This window comes from Epargyreus clarus, unplaced genomic scaffold (genome assembly GCF_041222505.1).
Source record: "Epargyreus clarus isolate Ecla_fem2 unplaced genomic scaffold, WU_Ecla_fem_2.2 ptg000011l, whole genome shotgun sequence".
NCBI classification, from domain to species: domain Eukaryota; kingdom Metazoa; phylum Arthropoda; class Insecta; order Lepidoptera; family Hesperiidae; genus Epargyreus; species Epargyreus clarus.
The window spans coordinates 7814611-7834891 of record NW_027332219.1 but is presented as its reverse complement, the minus strand read 5'-3'; the positions used below and the strand labels follow the sequence as shown (position 1 = coordinate 7834891).

The following is a 20281-nucleotide window of genomic DNA, read 5'->3' as shown; positions in this document are numbered from 1 at the left end:
TGTGAGAAAAACAAACAGTTTGCGCTGTTACACCTGCTATCGTGTCAAACTGTGTTATACGGAATATTGGCTTGAAATATAATGATTTCGAATTATTTTTTGTGGGTTTTTGCTAGCTGCTGTAACTGCGCGTAGCTATGTTATAAATTGTCGTCAAGTCACTGTCCCACTGCTGGGCATGGGTTTCCTCTTAGAGTGAGGGATTGAGGCCAAAGGCTGTTCACCCCGCGTGCTAAGTGCATATTGATAGACTTTACACACCATTGAGTTTTTATTTGAACTCTCAGATGTGCAGGTTTCTTCAAGATGTTTTTCTTCGCCGTTTGAACAAGTGTTCAATAATTTCTAATACGCACATACCTATGAAAATCGGAGGTACCTCCGTATGATATAGATATTTACTCCAATAATCTACCTAGATAATTTTGTTTAAGTCAAATATTGCCTAAGTTATTTCTTGAAAAGTAAGAATGAATGGAATGAATATCCTCTCATAAACCGAGACACGCGCACATTATTAAGAATGAATCAACATTTGACAATATCTGCCTACGCCTATTATTAATATAATAAATCTATCCAATGTAGTGCCTACCAAATCTCGAGATTTGACAATTTCTGCCCACTAGAAATTGTCAAATTTACGATACATTGTTTGATGTTAATAATAAGCCCAAGTACAGATAGGAGAGTGACTTAAGTTTTGTTTGTTTGTTCGTCTGTTCGTTTCGTTTGATCGGTTCTTCACTGGATTCGGATTCGGTTGACCACTGCCGCCCATAGCCATCTATGATCAATCTCAAAGAAGATTAGAACTGTATCTGAGGTCGGCTACAGATGCGTCGCTACTTCTAAGGCGGTTAACGCCTCGGATAAATATGTCTCGCTTACAAGTTTACAACAACCTTCAAAACAGAATAGCAGAGCTTAAGACTGCTTTTATTCGACAGAAAAGAAGTTCTTCCAAATCCGAACCGCAAAGGGTTCACCTTCAAATGATGTCTAAGGCTTGAATTCGTGAATTAATTAGAGCTTAAAACTGCTAATATTTGGCAGAAATAAGTGTGGCAGTAGCACGTCCAAAGTCGAACCGCAAAGGATTCTACTACCTTTAAATGTTGATTCGGAACACTGCGTTTCTCGTCGTGAAATAAATATAAAAGTATCTCGTATATCGTTTACTTCTATTTAATTCCCAACTTACACATGACCGGTAACATGTGCTCACCACACGTACCGTGTGTTGTTGAGTTATTGTTATTCTCGTGACGTCACCACGCAGTGTGGTTTCACATTCCGTGTGTGTGTATCAAGTTGAGAAATTATTGTTTTATTTACTTTGCCGTTTAAATGGAATTTATAATAATTATTTATTGTTATAGTGGCGTGAGAGTTGACGAAGAATATGTCATTCAAGCTTGTTAGCGACTTCGTTATACAATATTATGATACAAATTATAAACCCCTGTTTTCCTCCTTCGATAAAAAGGTGTTTCAATATTTTTTACCTATAAGCCAATTTTTTAAAACACTCTAAGCCCTTTATAAAAGGTCCTCCCTTATTGAGTCTTCGTCAGAAAAGGTACCTGACCAATTTTCACGTTCCTTTTTTCAGTAGTTCATTCTGTGCGATGATGATTCATGAATCATTCAGTCAGTCTGGATAAGTAATTTTATAAGTATGAATTGAAGTATAACAGTAAGATAGAAAGTTTGTCTTATTCCTAATATGTTTCATCTCGAGCACAACGAAAATGTGAAAGATTTTTATACTCTACTTAAGATTTTTATGTTGTGCTTATGGTCGACATTAATTCGAGGTTGGGCTTTTAAGGTAAAATACTATATATACTATAAGGTAAAATAAATTTATAAACATTTTTTTATGTTTTCGCATCACCAAAATGAGCTTAAAAGCGATGACTAAACTTATGACCATGAAATGCTTTATCCAAATGATGATCGTCCTGATCCTCGATCCTGATGATCGTCAAAATTTAGTAGGCTTAAATATTTCGTTGGAGACAACCTTACCGTCTCCTATCTATTCTTTGGTCTAAGGGGAAATGTGTAATGTGTACATATATTTTTATAGCGGTGGATTTTTAATTTAATGCAAACAACACATCCCGACGCGTGTGAAGGACTAGGGCTCATGTACAAACATACATACATACATACAAGTGTAGTATAGCCGTCTGTCTTTATGTGTAAAGCTAGTTAACCTATACCGCAAACAATAGAACAGGTTCGCCTACTTGCGACGATGTTGTATTGTAAATCAAAGCCCTAAATGCCTATACCGCCTACGCTTGGTATTGACTCGGTGTTTGGGTCTGTCTAGGTTTTGGTTTTTGACTTTTGGTGATGGAGTTTGAAATGTAGAAGATGGAGGTGCCACCGCAATACATATTGCTGTCAGCACTCAGCAGTGTAATATATACAGCAGTCATAACAGCAGTGGTAAGTGCTGTGTTCTGGTTTGAAGGTTTGGTAGGCGATCCCTTATAGCGCTGCTGTGTTCTGGTGTGAAGCGTGTAGTAAAGGAGAGAGTTATACGAGGCGTTTCAACTTAGTCTCCAGGGGGAGAGGTGCCTGTGGCCGACCTGTGGTAGGATACCACTCTTATCTGTAGCCATTTGCTATCAGGTGGACTGTATGCTCATTTGCTACTTCTCTAGTATAAAATAAGTCAGTTCATCTAATATCCACCTGAATTAAAGTGGTCAAAACCGCCAATTGACTTAAGGAATTGTCACCCAATATGGCAGTATTATCACTTGTTTTAACCATCTGAGTAAACCTGGTTGAAGGTTCTTACAGGTATGCGAAGTCTGCCAAACCGCTGGAGATCAGTGTGGTGGATTATCGTTTAACATTTAAATGTTTCGCGTGCAACTGTGGATACAGAATGTTTTGGGTTCGATTCACGGTTGAGCGGATCTAAATAATTTTGATGATTAATCTTTTTATGTGCTAATGGTAACAACGTCAAGGGGAATTCTAGTATGAGGAATCAAATATAGAAATGGTACATTACCTATGCCCAGCAATGGGACAGTACAGTGTGATGACGTCACAAAACCCGTTCTTCTTGTAGTCGTACAAGTAGTATTCTAGTATGTACACCACACATGACATCCGAGACCGTTGGGCCCACCGAGTCCGGTTCGTGGCATTGTCAATGGCACGCCGCCGGTTCGATGCCCGGGCAAGGTCGCGGGCGAGGGTGAAAGTGACGGGGTGTGCACTGTACGCTTTGCGCTGTAGGTACACGTAGTCAATAGATACGACTAGACTTATAGGCTAGGCTAGCTAGATTGAATTGTGATTTCACTTGTATGTTGATGTATAATGTTTTAAATCTATTTGATGTTTTTTGTGTCTGGCAAATAATCATGATGAGAAGTACCTATACCGTAATAACATACTATGTATAATATGGTAGCAAACTATATTTTTTAAAGATATAGGTAAAAGAAATAAAAACAAAAATCGGACTTCTGATAAGATAAGAAAGGTTTTTATTTTTACGTGTTAACGTAGTCCGGTTTTTGTAATTTTTGATGTGAAAAATGTCAGATCGACAAAAAGTTTTCTCATTATTTAATCGTTACACATGCATACTCGTAGCTTAGAATGAGATCTCTTGATATATAAAATACAATTAGAACATATAACACATAATAATACATAATTCATAAGCTATGAAGCTGGTCACACATAAATCCATATGTAAATTCTACTAACTCATTTTTTCACTTTTCGAACAGTCTGAATTCGGAATAATATAATGGCTATTTTATTCAATAACATAATTATACTGGAATTTCCTAAACTAATATATTAAGTACCTATCAGTGTCCCTTATAGACTAATTTTGTGTGTTGAAATTGCGTCTGATCGACTAGGGGGCACAGTTGAGCGATTTAAATCTATCGTACATTGCTCTCTGATCGATGCGTATTGTTGCCTACCTTTTAACTTTTGAACTGTTGTGTATGCTTTTGAGTTGTAAATGTGGTGGAGCTTTTGTGTGTTCGGCACATGAGTGGAGTTGAGTGCAGGTGCGAAGGCAGAAGGCTGTACGGCTTGCAATGTAAACACTGATATATATTATAGCTTTTCGGGACCAGAATAGGGCTACGATATCCCCTGCCTGTCGTAAGAGGCGACTAAAAGGGGGCTTCCGGGGTTGCGGGCGGTAAGAGTGGGAGCTCGAACCGCCCGGTAAGCGACCCCGGGAAGGGCGGCGGTATGTGTGGTCGCATACCGTCGTACGCACCAGATGGTGTGGCGAGCGTCAAGCTCACCTAGGCAGAGCCCGACGGGGCAACGCGTTAAGAGGACTCCGGTTGCGTTCCTTTTGAGATCCCGGAGCCCTCTACGCAGCGCCGAGGACGGCCACCGGGGGGTTTTAGTGCGGTATATATTATAGCTACATCTAACATTGAATTCTGACGTCGTTGTCAACCCATTACTGTCCCGAGGGGCTTACGGCATAGTCCACCGCGCTGGCCATGCGAAAATTGGTAGACTTCACATACCTTGCATCACGATGTATTCGTTCACCGTTCACGCAAGTTATAATAATGAAGGTCTAATACGTACATTACAGAAAAAATACGTAGTGCGTCCCGAAAGTTGAACCACGGATCCCTCTATTGAGAGGTCGAGTTTAATCCACTATTACTATTATTGAATTTAATAGTAAGAATTTTGTATCAATCAAATTGATTATTTTAATAACTCCATCTGTCTAAAAGCATTGTCAAAAGTTCCTCAACCCTTCCAACGTCTGTACCTACCCCTAATGTTTCGTTTGTACATTTCCTTGCATTCTCTACGCATTTGTGTCATCTCACTTGTTTAGCGAAGCGCGGGGTCCGTGATGTCGCGGGTTACCCTTTGTTTAACCCCCCCTCCCCACCCCACCCCTGACTCCCCCCAGCTCCAGACTGCCGGAAGACGGGAGTGAGACAAGTGAGTGAATCATCTGATAGTACAGGCAGATACACAAGCTGTTAAAAGATTATTATTAGACATATTATTTTTATAAACAAGCAAATTTTATCATCGAAATATGTTATCAGCAAAATAGGTACGCAAATATAGCGCAGCTCGAATTTTTCAAAGTATTGTGTGTATTAAATATTAATAATCACTTGAAAGGTGAAAGAAAACAACGCGAGGAAACGCCACGTCTCAGTTTTTATAATGAAAGTTTCTCAAACGTGTATAAAGTCTACCAATTCGCACTTGGCCAGCGGGGTAGAGTACCAATAGCCATTAAAAACTTTTTCACTTAGACCCATGCCCAGCCGTGGGACTACTTTGTAACCACGAGAGAGCAATTGTTAAAAACTTATTGCAAAAAAATTACTGCATAAAAATTGAGCTTATGACACTCTCACAAATTAGACGAATCCAACGACACCTCAAATTTTAAAATCCGTGTGTCTAAGACTGTGTGTCTTTGACACACCCTGAAGCCCAAACGGCTTAAAGATAGAAAATAGATTCAAAAAACATAAACACACATAAACATAGATTAAAAAAGATTTACCCACTACAGTCGGGGGTAAAAAGACAAGGAAAGTAATCCAATTAAAATTTAGGTATACATAAACGCTCTAAACACATTACCACGATAATAATACAAATACTATTACCGTGACATTACCCTCCGCAGTCGGCTAAAAAATTCTTATCACTTAAGCAGGCGAGCGTACTGTAATCGCGAGGTCGTTGGCTGCTTCAAAGCACTGTAATCCGATACAGCATACACGATATAATAAATTTGTAGGCGGCCTGTCGACTTTAATTTATCGCTGAGATACTTATCCGGTTAAAAGGGTTTTGTTAACGTTACATTAGTGTAATTAAATGGGTTCGTGTTTGGTTATTTACTGAGGTAAATGTTAGTTGTAGCATAGGTAAGTTTTAGGCACCTTCGGTAGGCAATATCGGTTTCTTTGTTAGGAATAGTTCGCGCCAAACTGCTAGTCCGCCCTGAAGTTGTTGCGAGCAGGTGTAAGTCATATAATGGGCTATGGCGACGCGATTCATTTCTATATTCAGAGCGGACTAGCAGATTAACGCGGACTATACAAGATTTAATGGTGAAGGAATACATTGTAAGCAAAGTGCAAACCTACTCGCCTGACTTCTCAAAGTACTGGAAATTCGACAATTCGCAATTCGCATTTGGTTAGCGTAAAGTACTCGTACGGTCCAAATTGTTCCTAAGTCATAACAGAGATAAGATCACTTAAGCTTAGTTAAGCTATTTATTATACAATTGATTTTATATGAAAATATTGAAGCATTATGATTGAAGAGTTACTTTAAAAACAAAAACACGACTGCTTACAAAATATAGCCTGTATCACTACCACAATTTAGGCGAATCCAACAATACCATATATGATAAATACTATTAAGCCGTTTATGCTGTAGGACTAGCCAAAGAACGAGACATACATGCATACAATACATACATACATACATACATACATACATACATACAATACATACATACACACATACACACAATACATACATACATACGCTCAAAATATTATCTCCCCCCCCCCGCATTCGGGTAAAAACAAATAATAGAAGAGATAGAACGTATATAACCTATTATCATTAAGGAAGCATGTAGACATACATCGGTAAATGTTTGAACTATGATACGCTCGAGTTTCATAGTTTGGAATGTGTACTCAGTGCAGTCCACTTGATATACTATTGTATAAATAGCTCGAGATAAATATAAGGGCATCAAGCCCTAAAGCTATTAATTCGGGTTCCACTTGTTTGGAGATGTTCATGATGATACATAAAGATTTTATTTTTATAATATAGGAGTAGTAGACGAGCATTCAGTCCACCTGATGGTAAGTGGCTACTGCCGCTCATGGACGTCTGTAATCAACCCCAGATAGAATTAGATATTCCTACCTGAGGTCGGCCACAGATGCGCCGCTATCCCCGAGGATTAAGCTGGATCGCCTCGGAAAAGTATGTCTCCCTTATCACGCGCCACGCAACTTGTCCTCTTTCCTTGTGTTTATTGTCCACAAACTGCTTCAGTGCAGATAAAACTGCATTTATATTAATGTAAGCAATGTAAGCTGCATTTATATTCAGAAATATAAGGTGTGACACCGGTTCTGTCAACAACAAATACTGTCTGTGTACAAAAATAATATAATTTTACAATGTGTATAAAATTTTCCGTAACACGATATTTTGTATGATTTTGTCTGACACGACACGTTCATTGACTGTAGATATAAATGTGTCCTTAGAAGATAATACGTGTTGAATCTTTTCAAATTAGTTTCATTCATTCATTCGGCGGCCTACAAGGTTTAACGACGTCTATCTTAACTAGGATCGTCGATTTAAATGCGCCCTTAAAAGAACGGAAACGTGCAAAAATGGTAGCCACTAACGGTCACCCATCCAACAATCGACCGCGCCCTACGTTGCTTAACATTTAGATCAGTTATAATCTAGACGAGCTCTGGGGTTGCGCATCTGATATACTCGAACAAAAGAAATCTACGAAAAACGCTTCTAGTATACAAAAAAGCGCTACGAAAACATTTTTACTACTACTCATAGATTAGTAAAGATACTTCGCCGCCTTGAAATTGAATGAAGCCACAAACGGCTTATTAGAAAGTTCTTTTTTTGAATTCTTGACAAATAATAACATTTTTTTGAGAAAATTTACGAATAAATAACTAATACTGCGTAATTTACATAATAAATAAATAATTATTTCAAATATTTTAGGGACATTTTAATACGGAGACGTGGCAAAACTTTTTTACGCAACTATTTCAATTCTCAAAACTGGGTACATTTTCTTGTTAGGAGCGAGTAATCTTTACTTATCTATGCTACTACTAGAAACAAAGAAATATAAATATCAGTAGCGAAATACACCGCTGTTTCCTACAAATTTCGGTAAAAACGTATGTAGGTCATTGCCGGGCTGTAGGTATAGCCCTTTGAACTTCAGTGGTGTGAGCGGACGCGACCATGTGTGCCCTTCAGCGGATTGGAGATGGTTTTTTTTGGTGGGGAAATTATTTTGTCTTTTCTGTAAGTGATCATTCGATTTTCGAAAAATAATTTATGTAAGAGTACTCATTATATTTGGGGTTTTCGTTTGGTTTTATATTTGTCAGGTGATTTATGGCTCAACCGATTCTGATGGGACTCCGCTGAGATACAAGACTTAAAAATGTTTTAAGTAAGATTTCTGTATAATTTCACATTTGTAAGATGGTATGTATGGATGTATTTTTTTATAATATTGAAATAGCAAACGTTTATACAGTACCTACACATGATGGTAAGTGGTCAGTGATACCCATGAACATTTGTGAACAACTCAATATAGAACATAGGTTATACTTGAAGCCGATCACAGATGCGTTGCCAACGCCCCTGGAGGGCCGCCTGTAAGTCAGTCAGTTCTACCACCTTTTAAATGATGTTTCGGGACTTCTGAAGGTTTGCAGAAACTATCACATATGTTTTTTTCTGTACCACACGAACATTGTACATGTTATATGTAATTAGTTATGTAACAACAGTGTAATGAATGATAGTATAATGATCTAATTATAATAATAAAGGCTGTGTAACCTTGATTGCCAGCCGGCGAGGCGAATTTGAATGTTGAGGATAGCTTTTGTTTGAACGGATACTAGTATTATATCAGGCGACAGAATAGCGCCTACATTTAAAAGTGTCCTGGCGATCGGTCCGAGGTTCGAAACTAGGCTTTATTTTTGAAGATATGTGCATATTAGAAAATATTTATCACTAGCTTAAACGGTGTCATCTAAGTCCTTCTATATGGGTATGATATCTTAAAGAATGTTCTAAAGGGTTTGTGAGATCTATCGTGAATTGACTTGGCCAGCGCGGTGGATTATGGCCTAATCATTCTCAATCTGAGAGGAAACCCGTGAACAGCAGTGCTGCGGTAATAGGTTGACGCCATTTCAATGCCAGATATGTGGTTCTAACTGGAAATTTTTGTATCTAGTTCTCTGCTCTGGTTGAAAACATGCCATTTAAATATAGGTGATAATATACCTACAAAATATACATAATTATGTATGAGACAGGCTTAACGTTAGCTTTCCCACTTAAAACACTAACATATGTATAGATGTGATGTAGAATGTCACGAAAACCTAAGTCTATGATGCTTGTAAAGGTGTCGACGTGAGTGTCAGGGGAATTTGCATGTTTGAGACTGTGAGATCACAATCTGATATAATAAACATCTCTAGAGATCTTCATTCTTAACGGCGAAATAACATGAACAGTATATTTAATAATATAAAGTGACGTAGAGAGTATCAATTACATGTATAGTCCGCGCCAAACGGCTAGTCCGCTCTGAAGTAGTTGCGAGCAGGTGTAGTCACACAATGGGCTATGGCGACGCGATTCATTTCTATATTCAGAGCGGACTAGCAGTTTTACGCGAACTACATGTATGAAACGAAAGTTATATTAATGATTAAATTAAAAAAATCTGTTTAAGTAACTAGATGTTCTTCTGCTTGCACATATGGTGAAAGATAATAAATGCATAAATAAATTTCCCATTTTAGCAGTTTTTTATGACATCACGTGATAGTAAGCCCCTGATAGCATCGCCCTTGGAAACTAAGATAGTCATATGTTAGGTGTCCACACCTTTCCGTCAATACGCAAGAACTTTTTCATGCTAGAAATAGGTGGGGCGGTGGTTCCCCTTTGATCAAACCGCACTAGGTACCTCCACCGTGGTGTTTGTTTTCCGAACTTTAAAACCATCGAACACACCTCACGTCTGACGACCTGACATAAAAAACAAATGAAAAATACCACTATGCAACAACGGTGTGACCGGTTCCATTGATAAATAATTCATGATCACACTTGACCAGTGCGAGGTTATGACGTTTCGGTAGTGGTGACCGTCGCGGCGTCTCTGGTCAGCGGGTCACTGACCCGGCACGGTGTAATTAGATTTCGCGAGAGATCAACACGTAGGCTATGTGGCGTTGTGTTGTGATGGACTAGTGGTGTGTCGACATCTGACACTGGGGGTTCGGGCTTTTATTCTCGAGATTTTTTTCGAAATTAGGTACATGAAATGATGAATTAATAAGAAGTTACATTTAATTGAAAAAAAAAAATGGTTGTGAAAATGTAATTTATTGTCACATGAGTTAATGGTAATGGGTAACGGATTAGACCCTATCTAATCCGTAACTGTTCTCCCCGGGGCAGAGCCCGGGGATTCCGGTTGTGTTCCGTTGGAGATCCCGGAGTTCTCCACCAAACGCTGAGGACGGCCACCGGGGGGGTTTTAGTGCGGTAAAATTACCACATAAGCCGGCGTTACTCCCATGACGTCGTGTACCTTTTGAAGATTTCCCCCTCGTCAACAAAAAAAAAACGAGTCTAATCCGTACTTGGCAGCAGGTTATGGCTTAAATCAATTAATTTCGTGCTACGATTTTAATGTGATTTCGGCTAGATTTCGACCTGCATCAAACTTGAATTATCGCTTTTTCAATGTCGTATGGCGAATGTATTTACTGCGGAAGGTAATGTTTTTCGAGTGTACCTGTACATAAGTATGTCTCATTCTTTGGCACGACCTTTTATTTTATTTTATTTTTTTTTGTTGACGAGGGGGAAACCTTCAAAAGGTACCCTATGTCGTGGGAGCGGCACGGGGTTATGTGGGATTCTTATCTTTGGCACGACCTACAGCCTAAACAGCTTGACGGTCATATTTTAACATATTAAGTGTCGTCGGATTCGTCTAAAATTTTGGGAATAACATATGCCATATTTTTAAGCAGTCGGGTTTTTTGTTTTTATAAAAATTACATGTTGTAAAGCCACCAACGGCTTACATTTCTTCCTTAATAGAGCCATACTACACCGTTTATTCGTGAAGTAAATTCGTGATAGTACATCATAAAATTATTATGGCGTGTATGGATGCTCGTAAAATTTACCGAAGTGCCCATAAGAGGTTCGGAGCGTGCCTCCAAATTATCCATTTAAAATTATTTCGATAGTTTGATTACAAGAAAGAAACTTGATAGAAAGTCGAAAATTAACATGATTGAATACACGTCTGAGTTGATTTTGAAAACTGGTTTTGTGATTATTAAGTTATTATGTGTCTGTTGTGGACTTTTTTGTATTTATTAATATATTTATACCGCTTTCTACAATCTAGGCTCCACGCTAAGATTGTAGTTGGTGCCATGGACACACACAGACGAATATAAGAACACCCAGACCCGAAACAGAAATCTTATTCACCATTTACATATCTCTCTGGTCGGGAATAGAACCAGTAACGGGAGCATGTTAGACTAGTATGGTAACCACTCCACACAATGGATCGCCTATATACGCTTTCAAAATTTCAAAATAACTATACTTTATGTAGGTACATATATAAGACATGTGTGAACCAAAAAATCTTACGCTAAATAATAAATTATTATTTCAATATAATTGACGTATTCAGTTAAATATGCCTAACTTTATTAATTATAATGTTATTAATAATTTCAACGCAATGTCACAGATAAATTATGATATTTAAATATATACAATACTATCTGACCCGGAAAACTTTGTACCGCCTCAAAATCTATTTATCAAATATATTTCATATAAAATGTAGCCTATGTTACTCGTGGATAATGTAGCTTTCGAATGGTGAAAGAATTTTTAAAATCGGTCCAGTAGTTAATTAGCCTATTCATTACAATCAAACAAACAAACAAAGTTTTCCTCTTTATAATATTAGTATAGATAACATAATATAAACAGCGGGTTTACAGTTATATGTTGATGATCGGCCATCATTAATAATGCGTTGACCTCTACGTGGTGCATAGGTTTCCATGGGAATGGCTCTATAAAATAATGTATAATGGATATGTATAAAAATGTATGTTTCTTTTGTAATATGGTACAAATTTAATTCATCCGATTCCGATAAAACTTTCTTTTTGTAACATAGAAATTGTATTGATATCCTCGTCAGCAGTAGCTACTTACTATAAGGTGGACTGCCGTCTCCTTATCTGATTCAATATTATAAAAATAATTGAAATTGATTGCTAGCTCCATATTGAATATGGGTTATAACTGAAGCCGATAACAGATGCTTTGCCACTTCTAAGGAGTATGATTGTCACCTCTTATATAAGTTAGCCCACATCCACTTTTAGGTATGACCTGTGGCTTGCGTGGTTTTCTAAGAACGGAATAATAAATTGTACTTTTCAACGTTTATGAAGCCTATAGATTTAAGATGTCAATTAAGTATTTATTCTCTTCATTATTGTGAGTTTCCTCATTACCACAAAAACTCGAAGAAGAAATCCATTATCGAGAAAGTAGCGGACGATATAATCTATCCATAATCACTATAATCTATTAACTTTTTATATGGACGCAGTGTTTCTTATTATTCTGAAACAGTGACATGTTTTCCTTTTGGATAAAACTCATATTAATACCTCATACATTTAGAAGCCTTTTGTAAACACTGTACTACATTACAATGGTATAGCGAATTGTATGACTACACCTGCTCGCAACATCTTCAGAGTGGACTAGCAGTTTGGCGCGGACTATAATTGTTTAATATTCGATTTGTATTTTTTTGTTCAAAATGTATTGTTTTTTTTTATTACCCCATTTCTTCGCGATTGTAGGTAATAATCTGCCTAAACATTGTTATAAGATTTGTCTAATCTTCCAATGGGTTATTTGACCTTTACCACCTAAAACGCATTGATTCATAACTTTGTTTGATTTACACTAGCTAAGCTAAGAAACTTATTGTGAAGATAGACACCGTCAATCGCACTTTAGTGCTGAAGACCTTCATAGGGTCCATTAAGTCATCGCTTTCGGTCATTTTGGAAAGATGCGGTTTTGTGTGTGGTTTAAAATTTTAAATACAGCTGATACAAGTCGGCCACTGCCGTGTCTTTTTCTTCACCAATACATATTGGAGCCATCTGTTATCGTTATTTTAGGCTTTTTAGACACTCGCATCGATAATTTCATCGACTTTCAACCCTACTTGTGTCCAACAGTGAAGACATAACTCACAGTTACTTAATTATTTATTTAATCCCCGCAGGCTAAGAGACTCAACGGGAACGGCGAGCTGGCGGCCATCAAGGTGATAAAGCTGGAGCCGGGCGACGACTTCGCGATCATCCAGCAGGAGATCCTGATGATGAAGGATTGCAGGCATCCGAACATCGTCGCGTACTACGGCTCGTATCTGCGACGCGATAAGCTGTGGATCTCGATGGAGTATTGCGGCGGGGGGAGCTTGCAGGTTCGTGTGTAATGGATAAACATTCTTATTATGATACTACAACTGTATGATGACGCCACATATACTTGTGTGTGTTAATCACGCTATCAATAAATTTGAGGGTGGAAGAACCTTCTGTGGTTCGACTCCGGCGGCATCACCGCCACACCTATGTCTGCCTAATAACAATAGTGCTAAGCGCTTCTATGTTTTAGTTTGTAGTAAGGGAGACATACTTTTCCGAGGTATTTCAGCTCACCGCGTCTGGTTAGAATCTCATCTTATTTGAGGTTAATTACAAATGTCCAACGGCGGATGTAACCATTTACTATCAGGTGGACGCCATCAGATGGGAAAACGTTAGTTTTCTTCTCATCTTGCGTATATAGCATCTCCAAACTGAGAGACGGTAGAGCATAGCCGCTCCCCTGGCATAATCACCTAGCCTGTCGGAAGATCTCCCTTTGCAAAACCTTTTACGTTTTCCCCTTTACTTTACTTTGCTTTCATCTAGCATATAAACCACTTCGCCACCAGAAAAATGTTGTGCACAATCAGAATACAGCTGCACTTAACACTGCTAATATAATACTAAAACATGTGTGACGTTGGTGACGTCAAGGGAACTATGAAGGGTTCTACTACCTTCCTTTCACCCTTCTGCCTTGCAAAATGTACATGTATTAAAGCATCACATGTTTTTCTATTACAGGACATCTACCACGTGACCGGACCGTTGACCGAGATCCAAATAGCGTACATGTGCCGGGAGACCCTCACGGGGCTGTCGTACTTGCACAGCATGGGGAAGATGCATAGGTTAGCATGGATCTTATCACCGTTAACCAATAGTGTCACAAATTGACAGTATCACAGTCTGTCCCATTGCTGGGCACGGGTCTCCTCTGAGTTAGGGGCTTAGGCCATAGTCTACCGCGCTGGCCAAGTGCGAATTGGTAGACTTCACACACCCTTGAGAATTTGTTTTTTGGAACTTAGGCGTGTAGGTTTCTTTGCGATGTTTTCCTTTTTCCGTTATGGCAAGTGATAATTAATTTATGGTTTAAGATTCTTTATTTCTCAAAAAGATTTACAATCACTTACTGAGAAATGAGGTTTAACAATAATTGTCGTATTTAATTTTGTGAGCAAAAGAGTGGGTAGGCGGATATTTTTTGCTTGCAAACGTTAGCCGAGTCAGAAGTAATTAATTAATTTATATAACGTACTTACTAGAATCAAAGGTGCGTGTCTGGGATTTGAACCTCGGACCCTTCAATCCAGAAGCCGACTAACTTTCTTAACCACTAGGTTATCACTGCTTCGCTTATTCACGGTTATATCTAGCTTTAATTAATTAGCAATAGGTACATAACTTTGACAAATCAGAAGTACGTGCTTGGGATTCGAACCTCAAATCCCCCCATTGAGAGGCGGAGTTCCAACTACAATCACAACTGGCTGTGTCCGTTTATGTCACTTTATCAATAAAACAGGGCAAGCACGTAACCTCCTAACCCCCTTTTGAAGCCTGTTAAAAAAATTCCATCTTATATCCTCTCTCTCTCTCTCTCTCTCTCTCTCTTTCTTTCTCTCTATCTCTCTATGTTTCATATCTCTTTCACATCTTGCAGGGATATCAAGGGAGCCAACATCTTGCTAACGGATTGTGGGGACGTGAAGTTGGCCGACTTCGGCGTGTCCGCCCAGATCACCGCCACCATCAACAAACGGAAGTCCTTCATCGGGACGCCGTATTGGATGGCACCTGAGGTACACATGTAGATCTTACTCGACTACTCCACTACTTTCTGTTATTCCATCTGTTTTTTATAATATAGGAGTAGCAGACGGGCATGCCGTCCACCTGATGGTATGTGGCCAGTGCCGGCCATGGACATCTGTAATCAACCCCAGATAGGATTAGATATTCCTACCTGAGGTCGGCCACAGATGCGCTCCTACTCCTGAGGACTAAGCTGGAACGCCTCGGAATAGTGCATCTCCCTTACCACAATCTTCAAGCTATAACACAGTAGCGCTTAAAACTGTTGTTATGAGGCAGAAATAGGTGTGGCGGTGGTGCCGCCGGAGTCGAACTACAAAGGGTTCAAGTACCACCTTCAAAGATTGTAGTGGGATTCGGGTTCGATCCCCGCCTACACAAAAATTAGATTTTTTTGTGTCTTGCGTTTCGAATTTGTGTGTGAATTTGTATGGCATCCACGACATAGAAAATTGCTTGTGTGAGACTACGAGTGTAAAAAATATATATGTATGGTTGAAATGTCTTTTAAAGTATTACTTATTGTTTCGATTACTTTTCTTTTATATTTTATAAGTCTCCTACATTCGACTCTTACAATGTTTGATTTGTCTTTCAATATATAATTTGCTCCTTAGATTGTGTTCATACAAAAAGTCATGTATCTTTACAAAGTATAATAATACAATATACATCATTAAATTTTCCAGGTGGCAGCAGTGGAGAGAAAAGGTGGTTACAACCAACTCTGTGACATCTGGGCGTGTGGGATTACAGCTATAGGTATGTGACGTCATTCAAAAATTCTTTCATTATACTCTTTCGAATATAGCTAGCCTCAAAATAGTACACAAAAATATAAGTACCATACCGCCTGGTTATTTGTCCCTTGTATATGAGATAATATAAGTTTTCATGCAAGAAACTATTTTAATACACATTTTAATTTCATAGTTTCTCTGTGGCATTGTTTATGTTGTGAGTTTTTTTAAATCTTTAAGGTAATTTTCCTGCGTTTCATATAATATGAAATAAATGCACTTTTTTGAGGTATCACAATTAATAAAAATATAGCTAGCTATCCCCGAGGACTAAGTAAGAACACCCCGGATAAGTATGTCTCCCTGACCACACCCTTCCAATCGGAATACATCCGGGCAGAAAACTGCTGTAATAGATAGAAATAGGTGTAACGGTATTGCCTCCCGAGGTAAATCATGTGGGGTCTACCCCATTCAAATATAATATTTAATAGTATATTATTCATCTAAATTTCAGAGCTAGCCGAGCTACAACCACCGATGTTCGAGCTGCACCCGATGCGCGTGTTGTTCCTGATGTCGAAGTCTGGCTTCAAGCCGCCGCAGCTGAAGGAGCGCGAGCGCTGGTCGCAGCTGTTCCACGCCTTCCTCAAGCTGGCGCTCACCAAGAACCCCAAGAAGCGACCCACCGCTGATAAACTGCTGCAGGTACTGGCTAAGCTTAGTTTAGATTAGTTTAGCTGCAAACTTCGATATTAGAGCTGCAATCGCTAATAGTCGAGCTGCAACCAACATTGTACGAGCTGCAACCGCGGATGGTTGAGCTGCAACGGACAATAGTCGAGCTACAATAGACAATGGTCGAGCTGTCACCGACCATACGCAAGCTGTAACACAAAATGGTCTAGCTACAACTGATAATAGTCGAGCTACAATAGACAATGATAGAGCTGCAACCGATAATTGCCGAGCTGCAACCGATAACAGTCGAGCTGCAACCTACAATGGTTGAGCTGCAAACTCGGATGTTTGATATACAAATGCTGGTGTTTGAGCTGCAACCGCTCGATCTGCAACTATCGATATTTTTTATTGAAATTATAAGCTTGTTTCAAAAAATGTACATTACGTTTAAAAATGTACCTTAAAATAAAAATTTGGTTAGTAACAATTATTTCAAAAATGAATATTTGTATACATTGACTGTATCATATTGTCTATTTGTCCGCAGCACGCGTTCTTCCAACAAGACATGAACAAGCGATTGGCCATAGAATTGTTGCAGAAGTACTCTAATCCACCGAGTCATTGTAACAGCCAAGAATTGGATGATGATGGGGTATGTTGTGCTTATATTATGTATTTTTATGAAGATGACTCTCGATCAGCGGTTTTTAATTTAATTTGTGTATTTCCCATAAATAAATAAATAAATAAAAAGAAACATATCATATTGTCGTTCATATCATATTTTGCTTAGCATAGAGTTCTACCACATTGAAAATACTATTAATATTCGTCTTCACATTTGACTGTCCCACTGCTGGGCACGGATCTCCTCTCAGGGTGCGAAAGGGTAAGGCCATTGTTCACCGCGCTAGCTAATTCACAGTGTACAAAGTACTACAGAAGCTATATTTTTTATTACTTTCATACAAGTGTCAATATGACATGATGTCATATAATGTATACAGGATGAATTTTTCAAACGGGCCTTCAGGGCCAAATCCTAAACTATGAGGATTAGCGAAAAATGCTGAAAGGAGCTACGAGGCTGATGTTGATAAAAACTAAAACTGCATCATTAGTTTTTAAAATCAGGAGTATCTTTTTCCCTAGCCGGGAATCGAATGAGTTCATTTTGAAAAAAAAAATACACCCTCTATATTATTCCACCATCTCAGTGTTGCTTATAAGGATCTAATTCTGGGAAGTAATGTTATGTGACTAATTAAAGGAAAAGAAAAAAAATTTAAGAAATTACATATTTTTTCATACCTTGGCATACTAATCCTTAAGGATTATACATAACATATGACTTATGTTCCCTATGACTAAAGCTCCCGGGTTCTATTCCAGGCACTGTCAAACGTCCCGCAGCGGATCGCGTCCCGTCACACCGGTCGTGGGGGTAGGAGAGTAGCGGGATCGGCGGCCCGTCCTCGAAGTTTGCTCTCTGCGCCCTTGCACTCTGACGTCACGCCCGCCGACCGGGTGAGTTACACATAATATAATCTTAAATATAAAATTCTAGTGTCACAATGTTAGTTACCGTACTCCTCCGAAACGGCTTTACTCATTTTCACCAAATTTTATATGCATATTCAGTAGGTCTGAGAATCGGCTACTATCTATTTTTCATACCCGTAAATAATAAGGATTCTTCACCCTTAACATTTTTTTATTTATATGGCAACACAACGTTTTCCGGGTCAGCTAGTGTAATATAAGGTTCGTTTAAGTAAGCATGTTACCATGCTTGTTGATATCACGTGCACCGACCGCGTGGTGGGAGGGGTTATTATATTGGGGGATTATCGAGTGTGTGGTGAGGCGATATAACGCCGCGTACGCGTCAGCATTGTTAACGGCCGTAACATCAATTACGCCCGTCAACAAAGTGAAAGGCGGAGGGTTTAGGGGGGGAAGGGGAGCATCATTTTCCCCATTACAACATCGGTTTTATGGCACGCAGTAAACTGTTCGTCTGTCTATATACATGGCGTTATATATATATATAAATTTGCCTTACTTTCTCCATTTTACTATGTTCATAAAAAACAATGTTAATCCTCCAGGTTCGGCTGATGACGGAGGAGGCTCGGGACTGCAGCCGTCGCTCGGGCGTGTACGACGACTCGCCGATAGTGGACCTCGACGCGGACGACGAGCTGGGGCCCCGCGCCGCCGCCCCGCCGGGGCCCTTCGGCGCTGACGTCACGCGGAGCGCCGGGGACACCGTCAAGCGGAACGGTGGGTGTTGCGGCACTGACAGGGGCCCGGGGCTGTACGGGGAGCTGGGCCCCGCGCCGCCGCCCCGCCGGGGCCCTTCGGCGCTGACGTCACGCGGAGCGCCGGGGACACCGTCAAGCGGAACGGTGGGTGTTGCGGCACTGACAGGGGCCCGGGGCTGTACGGGGAGCTGGGCCCCGCGCCGCCGCCCCGCCGGGGCCCTTCGGCGCTGACGTCACGCGGAGCGCCGGGGACACCGTCAAGCGGAACGGTGGGTGTTGCGGCACTGACAGGGGCCCGGGGCTGTACGGGGAGCTGGGCCCCGCGCCGCCGCCCCGCCGGGGCCCTTCGGCGCTGACGTCACGCGGAGCGCCGGGGACACCGTCAAGCGGAACGGTGGGTGTTGCGGCACTGACAGGGGCCCGGGGCTGTACGGGGAGCTGGGCCCCGCGCCGCCGCCCCGCCGGGGCCCTTCGGCGCTGACGTCATGCGGAGCGCCGGGGACACCGTCAAGCGGAACGGTGGGTGTTGCGGCACTGACAGGGGCCCGGGGCTGTACGGGGAGCTGGGCCCCGCGCCGCCGCCCCGCCGGGGCCCTTCGGCGCTGACGTCACGCGGAGCGCCGGGGACACCGTCAAGCGGAACGGTGGGTGTTGCGGCGCCGCCCCCCCGGGGCCGCCTGCTCACAGGGGCTCGCCGATCGTGTGAGAGACACTGTTTGAAGGAGCGGTGAGGTATTGTAGACCCTATGGAGCGAGGGTGAAGGGCGTCGTCAGCTGATGACCTAGAGAAAGAGGGTGGAGGGGGGTCAGGTGAAGTATGTAGCAGTGGTTTTTGCATTTTTCTAGGTGAGGAGAGGGCAGCTGCTTCCTTGGTGCAGAGTAGGCTAAACGACGAAGCACGTTTTAATGATCTCTGGCGAATTTTTTTTTAAATGTATGATACGGTACGATACGACATGGTGTGTTCACGGAAAAGGCCAAAAGTCTAACACACAAAGTAAACCCTTTGTGTGTTAGACTTTAAGCCGTTCCAGCAAATTTAATTATTTGATTCTCGTTTTTTTTTGTATTATTTTAATTATTATAATGTTTTTGTTGTAGTTATTATTGTAAAAAGTCTTGAAAATAAATGTAATGTAATAATAACTATTCAATTAAACTAAGTTATTATGCATATTATAAATTGATTATTATCACTTGATTGATATCGTGAAAAAACCTGCATAACATAAGATCTTTAAAAAAATGTTCTCAAAAATATGTAGAGTCTACCAATACGCCCTTGGCCAGCGCGATGGACTACGGTCTATTTCTTCTCATTCTGAGAGGAGAATCGTGGCCAGCGGGACAGTAATGTATTATATTAGAACTAAATTAATAATCTTATGTTGTTCTTATTCCC

The 20281-nt window shown here is 40.3% G+C and overlaps 1 protein-coding gene across 1 annotated transcript in view; it reads left to right on the top strand.

Annotated features, from left to right (window-relative positions):
• hppy (MAP4K3-like protein hppy) overlaps positions 1 to 20281 on the top strand; it is a 63132-nt gene that overhangs the window by 21176 nt on the left and 21675 nt on the right. The window contains exons 2-9 of the mRNA XM_073077911.1: positions 13217 to 13420; positions 14112 to 14218; positions 15034 to 15172; positions 15875 to 15947; positions 16443 to 16633; positions 17157 to 17264; positions 18005 to 18139; positions 18724 to 18898. Coding sequence (XP_072934012.1) covers positions 13217 to 13420; positions 14112 to 14218; positions 15034 to 15172; positions 15875 to 15947; positions 16443 to 16633; positions 17157 to 17264; positions 18005 to 18139; positions 18724 to 18898 — 1132 coding nt within the window. The remainder of the gene's footprint in view (positions 1 to 13216; positions 13421 to 14111; positions 14219 to 15033; positions 15173 to 15874; positions 15948 to 16442; positions 16634 to 17156; positions 17265 to 18004; positions 18140 to 18723; positions 18899 to 20281) is intronic.